Source organism: Chironomus tepperi, unplaced genomic scaffold (genome assembly GCF_022539635.2).
Source record: "Chironomus tepperi strain 1889 unplaced genomic scaffold, CSIRO-AGI_Ctep_v1 contig_334, whole genome shotgun sequence".
Lineage (NCBI taxonomy): Eukaryota > Metazoa > Arthropoda > Insecta > Diptera > Chironomidae > Chironomus > Chironomus tepperi.
In genome coordinates, this window is record NW_027226456.1 from 23,604 (window position 1) to 35,722 (window position 12,119).

The following is a 12,119-nucleotide window of genomic DNA, read 5'->3' on the forward strand; positions in this document are numbered from 1 at the left end:
ATTAATGAATATTTTATTGAATTATTTCATATAAATCATATTGGATATACTATTATACTGTCACATACAAAACATATCTTCAAATTCCAAGGACAGCTTTTTCTAATGCTTCAACTCTGGAAATCAATCCAGTTAGTTCTTTATTCAGAATTGCATTTTCATTCCTCAAGTTCCCCACTTGTGCTTCTAATTCACAAATTCTTTCATATGTGTTTCCATCTGGACAAATGTTCGGACCTAAAATTGAGAAAAAAATTGAATAAAATTGATTTTTCTATTGAATTGACCTACAGGGTTAGGTAGAGCTGACAAGATGTCAATTTATAAGAGCCTCATTTGAGGTCCGGACACTTTGGGATTCAGGTGCTCCAAAAATTAGGTCATGAATGTCAAGAACCCCTTCTTTTAGTAAAGACTATCAAGATGAAGCAATATCAGCTGCAGAGCTGATTTTCGATGAATTAAGGTATGCCTAAAACCTGAGTAGGCATTATTTTGGGTGTCCGGGCTACAAAAGTTCAAAAGATCGCGTCCACTGCAGTCCGAACTCTAAAAGTCCTGCCAACTCTGGTCTGGACTTCAATGAAGCTGCTTCCACAATGAAATCTTGCCAACTCTCCTTTGAACTGCCAAAATACTTCTCAACTTACCCTCATAATTATCAAAGCACACCCTCAACTCCTTCCTCAGCACCTCCTTCGACTCACTCCAATCTACAAAATTTCCATTAGCACAAACACTTCCAGTCATTGCCATCGTTGTAATGTTTGTATTATCAATAAATTTCTCATCAATTGCTGTTATTGGACAAAAGTTAAAGACAACAGCTGACAATTCAGGATGAATACCAAATGCACTGGAACTGATGACTTTAATTGGATTAAAGACCATCGACAAAAAGTCAAGTTTTGTCAAATTGCTGAAGATTCCAACTGGAAATTCAGAAATGTAGTTTCCAAGCAGATCCAGACCAATTAGTTCCGTTGAGGTTGAAAATTGTTCCTGATGTAAAGCATAAAGGTCACAAAATTCTATACTTAATACTTCAAGGTTAATCAGCGGATGGAACAATTTTGGCGGCAATTTGTATAACTTATTTTGACTCATAATCAGCCATGACAGGCTTGATGAGTAGCTGAATGTGTCTTCCTTAATGTTCGTTATTTGGTTACTATTCATCCACAGTTCATTAAGTGATGTCAAATTTTGTAGCCATTTTTGATTCAAGTGTGTCAATCGATTGTCCTGGATGTACAGCCTTGTCAAGTTTGTCAGGTCCGCAAAAACAAGGTCCGGCAAAGTTGTCAGGAAGTTCCTCGTCAAATCCAGTGTTTTAAGGCTTGAAAGTCCAGCGAAAGTTGACTCAGAAATTTGAAAAATTTGATTCAAGTCGATGTAAAGCTCCTCAAGTTTGGACAGTCCTGTAAACAGCTTTGCAGGCAACAGCACCAAAAAGTTACTTCCGATATTTAAAATTGTCAAATTTTTTGTTGGCTGGAACAAATTTTCATGAAAATTCATCAGTCGATTGGTTCGAAGGTTCAATTCCTGCAGATTTGGATTGTTCAGGAACGAATTCTCGTCCATTTCCACAATGTCATTGAACCTCAGGTCCAAAAACTGCAAATGTCTACAGCTCCTTAAATGATAATCTTTGACTCTTTGAATGTCAATATCAAGCATGGACAGTGACTGTAAATTCGCGAATGATTCACATATTATTGATGGAATGATCAGACTTATGCTGACATGATTAGTATGGACATTAAGGACATCAATGTGTGACAATCCAGGAACATGATTTCCTTCAATTCTAGTAAAATTATTCAATCCATTTGGATTTATTAACGTTAAGTCACAGCTGTAATGATTAGATGAGTCGATAAAGTAACGACATGATATAGTTGCCTGCTGTGCTGTGACTTGATGCACAAAAATTGTGAAAATTGTTAAAATTTTCATCACTTTTTCAGCTATTTTCAGCGACATGTCAATTTATAAACTGAATGCATTATTTTTGCACAATATTGTTAGGCAGCAGTGAAATTTCGGCGATAAGGAAATCCTTTTATCAATTTATCTAATAATAAAATAAATCAATTTAATTAAAAATGATAATTCAAGGCAGAGGTCGAGGTTTGGTTTGAAATTGGGCTTGAATTTTTTATGGAAATTGTTGAAATTTAAATATTCAAAAAATAGCTGTTAATCGACTGTACATCTAGTAGCATAAGCAGTCAAGGTCAGATTCAGGGTGCAGTCAAGAAGGGACTTTGGGGCAACGGACTTAACAGGGGCTAGCTAAAACATTTTTCTTGGCAAAAAAACCAAACAAAAAATTTAAAAACTAAAAAACCGTTAGAAAATAAAAGATATTCCAATTTTTTGATAGAGAGAGTGCCCCTAATGGCCCTCCATTGGCTACACACTTGGGACTTACCCTTCGAGAGTCCAAAAATCTTATTTACAATACCAATTTGGTCCATATCACGACTCTAGTCTTCAGCCTTGATCCTTGAACTTATTAGTGTCTAACCCTCGATAATCACGACCATTTAACAACAAGTTACACAATTGTCAATTTTGTAATGAGACATACAGTCATCTAGTAGCAACCTCTTCGACTTTATTATGCTAATATCTCGGATAAATACAGAATAAATTCCCATTTTCATATTAATCAAGTCATTTTTTCAGTTAACGCCTAATTCCAAGGACGATTCTTTCCAATGCTTCTACTCTAAGTTCCAATTCAGCAAGTTCTTTCCGTAACATTTCATTTCCTCTCTTCAAGTTTCCCACTTGCGATTCTAATTCACAAATCCTCTCATATATGGATAATTCTTAGCACTTTTGTCGTAAGTCAGTTTGAGGTATTCAACAAATCATAGTTAATATATATTACATAATTTCTATTAAAAACTATATATTTTGGAAAGGCCTCTTATTTTGGGCTATATGAATCCGCCATTTTTGAAACTTTTGAATCGGTTATATCGGTTTTCTATCGGTTCAAAGTAAGGTGGGAAACAATTGCTTATAAATTTTGAATGGATTTATGAAAATTAAAAATTCTTTGATTTTAAAAGCCTATAAAAATCAACAGAGGTTTTTGAGGTTTTCAATTTTTTCAACGATTGTTACATCATTTTTGACGACCCCAAGTTTCAAGATTCAAGTGCTTATAACTCGAGAACTATAACAGATAATGAAAAAATTTTTAAACCAAATGATTACATTTTTTATGTGGTTTAATTAATAGGGAACAAATTTGGGGTAAGTTCATAAATAATGTCACAAAAAACATAATTTGTGATTTTTCAAAATTTCTTTCACTTTTTTCACTTATTATTTGCAACTTTATGCAGAATCTTTTAATATATTATTAAAGTAAATAAAATTACCTTTAAAATGATGTATAACGTGTTTGGGGTTTGTACAAAATTAGGTCAAAATACAATTTTTATTTTTTTTGACAAAATTTATGGATGGTTCTTAAAGTTGCAATAACGGAATCAAATAGCTCTTTTGACGACCTTTTCAGCAATATATAGTTTGTGTAGGTTTACTTTCATTATTTCTGAGAAAAATTAAGATTACCGATTCATGGTTGTTGTTGTTGTAAAACAATTTTAAAACATTTTTTAATTTTTCTCAAAACTAACGCAAGTAAATCTATACAAGCTATATATTGCTGAAAAGATCTTCAAAAGAACTATTTGATTCCGTTATTGTAACTTTAAGAACCATTCATAAATTTTGTCAAAAAAATAAAAATTATATTTTGACCTAATTTTTGTACAAACCCCAAACATGTTATACATCATTTTAAAGGTAATTTTGTGTACTTTAAGTATATTTTAAAAGATTCCGCATAAAATTGCAAATAATAAGTGAAAAAAGTGAAAGAAATTTTGAAAAATCACAAATTATGTTTTTTGTGACATTATTTATGAACTAACCCCAAATTTGTTCCTAATTAATTAAATTACATAAAAAATGAAATCAATTAGTAAAAGAATTATTTTATTATCTGTTATAGTTCTCGAGTTATAAGCACTTGAATCTTGAAGTTTGGGGTCGTCAAAAATGATGTAACAATCGTTAAAAAAAATTGAAAACCTCAAAAACTCTGTTGATTTTTATAGGCTTTTAAAATCAAAAGAATTTTAATTTTCATAAATCCATTCAAAATTTATAAGCAATTGTTTCCACCTTACTTTGAACCGATAGAAAACCGATATAACCGATTCAAAAGTTCCAAAAATGGCGGATTCATATAGCCCAAAATAAGGCCTTTCCAAAAATATATAGTTTGTAATAGAAATTATGTAACATATATTAACTATGATTTGTTGAATACCTCAAACTGACTTACGACTTCTAATTCACAAATCCATATGTATCCATCTGGACATGTTGATGGTTCTAAAAATAGAGATTTTAATGTGGTTTATGTAGGGTTTGGGTAAGAACTACAGGGCTGCAGATAAGGACTCAGACATGCAGATCAAGGACGTCAGGCATGCAGTGTTGGACGAATTATAATTTACAGCCGAAATCTGCAGACTAACGCATCTAAACTGTAGGAAATTCAGGTTTGCGGTCGTTGGCTGAGTTCTGAGTTTAAGAAATTAGTAAAGGGAACATTCAGGCACCTGCTCTACGTCCTAACATGAATTTGCCAAAATTTATGGATATTTTCTATTTTATTACAAAACCATACAAAATTGAAGAATCATCTCAAAAAAAGGCGTTCAACGGTCCCCTAAATCTACCCCCTATACATACCCTTATAATTATCAAAGCACACCCTCAACTCCTCCTCAGCACCTCTTTCGTCTCACTCCAATCAATAAATGATCCATCAGCACAAACATTTCCATTCATTGCCAGTGTCGTGATGTCTGTGTAGTCAAGTATTTTCTCATCCACAGCTTTTATTGTGCAGAAATTCAGAATAATTGCCGTCAATTCTGGATGTACGCAAATGCAGAGGAGCTAATCACCGTTATTGGATTTTGAGACATTGACAAAAATTCCAAATTTGTTAAATTTGCAAAAAAATTCCAGTTGGAAGTTCATAAATGTAATTTCCGCCAAGATTTAAAGCAATTAATTGTGAAAGTGTTGCAAATTGAAGTTGATTAAGTCCATAAAGTTCACAATGGTCCAACGACAGGACTTGTAGGTTGACTAGTGGATGAAAGACTTCAGGATAAAGCTTAGAAATTGGATTTCCATTAAGTACAGTCGCTTTAAAGTTGTGACGTTGGCAAAGGCATCGACTGGAATGTCATAAATTTGATTTTGCATCATATAAAGTCGCTCGAGTGATTTCAAGGCCTTTAAACCAGTTTGGATTGATGGATTTTAGGGAATTTTCATCAATCAGGAACTGCTTAAGGCTCATCAAGTCCACAAATGCATTGTCCGGGATGTAAGACAGCAAATTTCTGTCCATGTCAAGCACCTGAAGATTCCTCAGTCCTGCAAAGTTGCCGTCAAAAATTCGACTAAGCTGATTGAGTTGATCGACAGAATTTCAAGGCTTGACAGTCCAGACAGGATTGATTCCGGCAAATTGACCAAAAAATTGACATTAAGGTTCAAAATTTTGAGATTTTTATTAAATTGGAACAAATTGTCACGCAGGACAGTCAGCCGGTTGCTTTGTAGGTTGACTTCCTGGAGATTTGGGATGTCACTAAAGGATGCTTCCTCAATATCAGCAATATAGTTGGAATGAAGGTCAAGAATCTCTAAATTATTGCAGGAACTTAAGTGTCCATTTGTGATTCTGCGGATGTGATTTGAGTTCATCGTAATTTGTGTCAAGTTTGTGAATGTATGGCAGATAATTGACAGGATGATTGGAGTTATCGATGCTAGATTGCTTTGAATTGTCAGAACATCTTGGTCAGTTCTTCCTGGCATGTGCTGTCCGGTGATTTGGGTGAAGTTGTTGATTCCAATTGAGTTTATTAATGTCAAATCGCAGGTGTATTTGTAGGATGCGTTGATGAAGTATCTGCATGATATGGAAGGCTGTTGAGGAGTGACTTGACTGATGAAAATTGTGAAAATTAAAAGTAAAAGCTTCATAATTTTTAATAAATTTTTTAGTTATTTTTGTGCAGTTTTTATGACTATATTCCGCTTTTACAGACTGTCTATGATCAACTGTGAAAGATAACATGGATTTTTAATAAATGACGTCTTTATATAGACGCGAAATATCGAATTTTAGACAGAAACCTTTTGAATGTGTACATCTAGAATGTATTTTATAATTATAGTACAATTTTAGACTTCAATACACTCAATATCCGTGTTATCGATGTTCAATGTGTAGATTGTAAAATGATTCATATTTTATACTTATTCTATTGATAGTCAGGGACGTAGTAAAGGGATTGATGCCCTAGACCTATCTCCATGAACGCTATTGCTGGCATTTCCGCAAGATAACGAGACAAACGGCTTGAAAAAGTCCAAAAAACTATTGTTCATAGTCTAGCGTGACTTTAACGTGGTGTCGGATTTTACCGAATCTAACTCAAAGACAGAGTCATGTCGGCCTTTGCTTGCCCAAAAATTCCGGTCCATGAAGATTTTTGGGATTCAGGACGGAACTTTCTCGGTCCAGTTCTCGACATTAAGAAGCATACGCCAGCTTTAGGACACTATTTTTAGGTTTTCTCATACCAAATGCTTTTCGGGAGTCTTTAGGTCTCCTTGAATAGCTCAAGTCGGTTAATCGATTCTAAATCATGTACCAGATGGACGTTAATCTGAATTGACACCGGATTTGGTGTAAAACAGGTTAAAGTGACTCAGTCATGGTATCAGATTTGGTTCAAACCAGATTGAAATGACCCTGGTATCGTGTCGAATTGGTTCAGACCAAACCAGCGTTAATTTAGCATTGTGCTGGTAATTCAAGCTTGAAGCTCAATTTTGAAACTTGAAGCTCAAATCCACTCTAATGCGACCAACTGAACATTTTCAACCACAATTTCCTAATTCTCCCCCACAAATCTAATCTAAAAATTCTTGTAAAACCCGAAAAAAACAACAATCTATTCCAGACTTCTTACGTCAATCTTTATCTCCAAAACTTGAATGAACAAAAAAAAAGTTGTGTCTAGTTTGATATAAATTTGATAAAATATTTCCTTATGATAACATTTATTATTTTGATTCCAACGTGTTCAGTGCCTTTTAAACAGTTACAAGATGAAGCTGTTAGTGCTGTTCCTCATCACCCTCATCCATCAATCAGCCTCACAAAGTCCACAAGCTTCATGTCAATTTGAAAAATTCTATCGATTACACTTGCGTGCTGACTTTAACAAATCCAAATGGACTTAATAATATTACAGAAATAGAAGTGAATCACATGCCGAATAGAACCAATGATGACGTTGTCATTGTCCGTACCTCAATATTCTCAACATCGAGAAATATTCCGTCAATAATTTGTGATACTTTTAGGAATTTAAGGACTATAGACATGTTCTGGACTGGATTAACAAGAATTGATGAAGATTCAGTGAGTAATTGTAAATTATTGGAAGTGCTGACTGTCAGATTTAATCAAATTGCGGATATCCATCCAAATGCATTTGCTGAGAATGCAGAATTGAGGACAGTCCAACTTGATGCCAATAATTTAACGTCCGTACCTGAAAATTTGTTTGAAAATAACAAAAATTGGTCGAAATTAATTTGTCACAAAATGGACTTGCTGTGCTGCCTAAGAAGCTGCTCAGTGGATTATCGGAACTGCGTGGCTTGTTCCTGACACACAATCAAATTACTGAAATTTATGAGGACACATTTGCTGATGCCACAAACATTACAGCACTTGGACTCGGCAACAACTCACTAACGTACTTACCGGACAAGATATTCTCATCACTTTACAATCTGTTGGATGTCTACCTGCAAAATAATCAATTAATGAAGTTCAACCCTATTGGTTCCAAAATGCAAAGTACTTACGTGCCCTGTACCTGTCCAATAATGGAATTACGTATTTTCCTGAAGATTCTTTTGTCAATTTTTATAAACTTCGGGAACTGATGCTGGACAGGAATCCAATCCAAAAGCTACCGGGGAAAATATTCGCGTCACTTGGGGAACTGACTTGGTTGGATTTGGAAAATTGCCAGCTTGTGTATCTGGATCCAAGTCTATTCTTAAGCACCTACAACTTGTGGATGCTTAAATTAGCAAACAACGACATTTATGAACTTCCAGGTGGTGTCTTTGGTAGTCTTAAGTACCTTGCGACACTCGACATGACCAACAATCAACTTCAAGTCATTAGTTCTACATCATTTTATTTCCATCCTGATTTGAGGACAGTCAGATTCGGACAGAATCAAATTAATTCAATTGATGAGAAGTTTTTGGACGTTGTTAATGTTACGCAGTTGAATATGGAACAGAATATTTGTGCTGATGGATTTTGGAATGACGATAGTGAGACGAAAGAGCTGTTTAGGACGGAATTGAGAGTTTGTTTTGAGAATTATATTGGTAAGTAGATTTAGGGTTATTGGGGAGCTGATTTGGAGTTAATGAGCCATCACCCACCCTTTATCCTCCCACCTTAACTTCGTTCCTGCTCTTTTGGGTCGGATTCTGCAATTTTATAAGGTTTTTAGAGGCTAATTAGAAAATTCTTGAATTTTGGAGAGGTTTAGTGCAGGATCAGTGTCTACTCAACTTAATAAGACCTTCTGAGTCGCCCTTCTTCTCCTCCTTGACTGTCTGAAGCGTAAGAGCTCCCTGTTTCGAACCCCTTAAGCATATTAAGCAACTGATCCCTAAGCACCATACCTGATACTCATACACTTTATACCCCATTCCCAATAACGTTCAAACCACTTAGACCAGTGGTTGAGAATCGTTTATATTGAGCTGCACACATTGGTGCTTAGCCTTGACCGACCCTGTACATGTCATGTTATTCCATGCATTTCCAGTAGCATTTCCAAGCACTCAGGCTGCCCATCACTGCCTATCACTGTCCATGACAAACGAGAAACCAATAAATTTACTTCCTTTTATAACATTCCAGAGCCACCACAATACTGTCCAATTGGTAACGAATATGAGAGAATTTGTGAATTAGAAGCTCAAACAGCTAGTTTGACACTTGAAAATGCTAGCATCAGGAGAGACTTGGAGGGATTGGCAGCACGGATTGAACAACTTGAGAGGCTAATTAGTAGTTCACCTTAATGATGCTTTTGTAATGCAGACCTGGAATTTTGAAATTTAATATGAAACTTAATAAAAAGCAATTTTGTGAATTCTGAAAATTTGTTAATTAATTCAATTTTAAAATAATTTGGCTAGCTTAGTAAGCCTCAACTACACGATTTATCACGAATCTTGCACACCAAATCAGAGTCCTGGCTGCCTGGTGCCGGATTTCGATCTATCAACCGATCTGTGCTATCTAAACATCCAAAATGTTCCAAAATCTTTCAAATTTTCTCCAAAATTTCCACCAAAAACCACAACAAGCATCAGCATCACTAACTAAAACACACAACAACCTCAAGACCGGAATATATCATGAATAATTAAACTTAATTAAATTAATTCATAAATTTTACTTGCTCCTTGTTCTTTTATTCTTCATATTTTTTCTTGTTTATCTTCATTCATATCCCCTACCCCAAGAACCACACACAAAAAAATAGAAGTAAAGTTATAAGAACAACTTCTTCATAAATTTATTTAATGCATGACATGTGAGTAAGGTTTGAAGATGAATATATTTTTCGGCATAAGTTACTTTTCGTGTTTAATTTAATATATTAATCTATTAAATGAATGATTCATACTCAAAAATAATGAAGGTTTAGTTTTGCATGTATGAAGCATAAAGTTAGGTTGATGTATTAAGTATGTGAATATATTGATGATTCTGTGATAAATGAGGTTGTTATTGATGCTTGGTACTTAGAATTTGAATATTTGAGACCTGATAAGGGGGTATTCAAGAATATAGGCAGGCAGTGGTGGATGAGGGGTTTTCAGGGAGGTACACTAGGAGGGTTGGATGTAGTGTAGACAATAAAGAATGGTTCCATGGATTCGATGAAAAAATCATAAATTCCACTAAATCCGTGAATTAATCCATAATTTCCATTGATCCGGCCAAAAAAATCCATAAATTCAATGAATTCCATAAGTTGTTCCATCAATTTCATGATTTTCACAAATTCCATGGATTCTAGGGAATCCATTGTTTTTACTGTCAGATTATCCGGACTCGGATTTAGGGTGCTTTTCCGCTGTTTGGTCCCATTCCAACTCAATTTGCTTATTCACGACACTCAAGTTATGACAAAATTCATTACGTAAGTATATCCTGGACCACCGATCATTGCTGATCCATAAAATCAACCAATTTGGATTACACAGTGTACCTAATTGATCAGAAAATGTATAGCTTATTGACGCCAACATTGCCAATTTGATGAGAATTTTTTGTTGAATTTGGCTAAAATATTTTGGTAATTAGCATAGGGCAACCAGCGATTGACTCAGTTTTAAACGCCAACTGAGAGGATCCATGGATCCCAAATTATCCCAACAACGTAAGTTACCAAGTATTTGGTTATACCCAGTTTGATTCTAGTCTAATTCCGGATTTTCATCAACCTGAGCTCTCCGAATAAGATTTTCCCAAATCAAATTTCCTTCTAATCAAATTAGAGATTGACTATCAAAAATCCACATCCAGCATCCCACCTTTAATAATCTCATTTACCCTCCTTCAAATTCCCAACAAAAATTCCTATTCATTCCAACCATAAACCGCATTTTGCTCATTCTGACTCTAAATTAATAATTAATGAATGGAATTTTCATAATTTTCTGTCTTCTATGGACTATGCTGAACATAAAATAACAGAATATGAAGATTTTTTTGGTTATTCAGTCATGAATTTAATATGAATGAGAAAAATCAGACGTCGGATAAATTTGATGTTGTAGCTAAAAAAGGACAGCAAAGTGGTAGTCAAGCTAATGAAATTGTGGATTTTGTGGATATTTGGAGATGTGAAATGAGATTTTTGGAAGGAATGTGTGGTTATGGGGTCCATTGGCTTGATAGTTACTTGAAAAATTGATACTTTTTGGCTATTTGAGTCTCTGTTGTTCTCCTTGTGCTTGATGTCATGCTAATGATGCTGCAGATTCGATGTAGAAGCTCAAACTAGCCGTTTAACGGTTTTTGTCCTTACTACGGTTGGTGACTTACAGAATTTGACGTCTTTAGAGCTAAGTATTCAATTGGTCGAATAGGGGTTCGGAAATGCCTAAGGAGCGAGGATATGATTGTATAACGGAATACAAAGGATCTTTATGAACTTCCTTGGCGGAGGCGCTCGAAAGCCGATTACCACGCGTAGGGAACGTTTAAATACAGCTCAAGTAACTTCAAAACATTATCTTTTTGCCAATTCAGAATATTAAGGTTTCTGGCTCGATCTTTATAAAAATTCATGTAAAAATCTCCAAAACATCCACAAAAAGTCCACATTTCCAAATTTTTCTGAAAGCATTAAATTTTCAAACATTTAATTCAACTTTATTATTAAATTACCCTCAAAAAGTTATTATCTATAAATGATCCAAAAAACAAGCCAGACCCTCTTCAATTTTCCATACATGACATTATCTATTTTATTATGTCATTTTTTTTCATACCGCACATAAAAATATTTTAATATGACATGAACTTTTGCTCTCTTTTTTGGTCCATTAATCTGTCTATCTATCACTTTCCTCTTTATGTCTATTAAATATTTTAAAGTTAATATTTTTAAAATAAAAAGGAAAAACTTGTTTATGTTGGAGATGAGATGCTCATGTGACATATCATAATCATCTCTAGGGATATAATGTTGAATTAGTTTTTTTTTGATATTAAAAAGAATAAAAAGTATGGTCACTTAGGATTGTGGATTGTTGGAAGAATATACAGCAGAGTTTGACTGAATTTACAGGACTAGACTGAGTCCAGCTCCTGGAAGCTTATCAACTCTGGAGTATTGGTTGAGTACTGGAGTAAATGACCATAAATT

General features: G+C 34.4%; 1 protein-coding gene across 1 annotated transcript; it reads left to right on the forward strand.

The window, feature by feature from the left end:
• Window positions 1-8,225: 8,225 nt before the first annotated feature.
• On the forward strand, window positions 8,226-9,255 carry LOC139093151 (uncharacterized). The gene is made up of 2 exons (XM_070643756.1): window positions 8,226-8,547; window positions 9,092-9,255. The coding sequence occupies exons 1-2, from the start codon at window positions 8,226-8,228 to the stop codon at window positions 9,253-9,255; spliced, it is 486 nt and encodes a 161-aa protein (XP_070499857.1).
• The last annotated feature ends 2,864 nt before the right edge of the window (window positions 9,256-12,119 follow it).

What these genes read in the sequence shown, in the direction of transcription:
- LOC139093151 (XM_070643756.1), top strand. Translation starts at nt 8,226, where the DNA reads ATGCTTAAATTAGCAAACAACGACATTTATGAACTTCCAGGTGGTGTC. An exon ending in TTGTTTTGAGAATTATATTG is followed by an intron (nt 8,548 to 9,091) that starts GTAAGTAGATTT and finishes ATAACATTCCAG; the next exon opens with AGCCACCACAATACTGTCCA.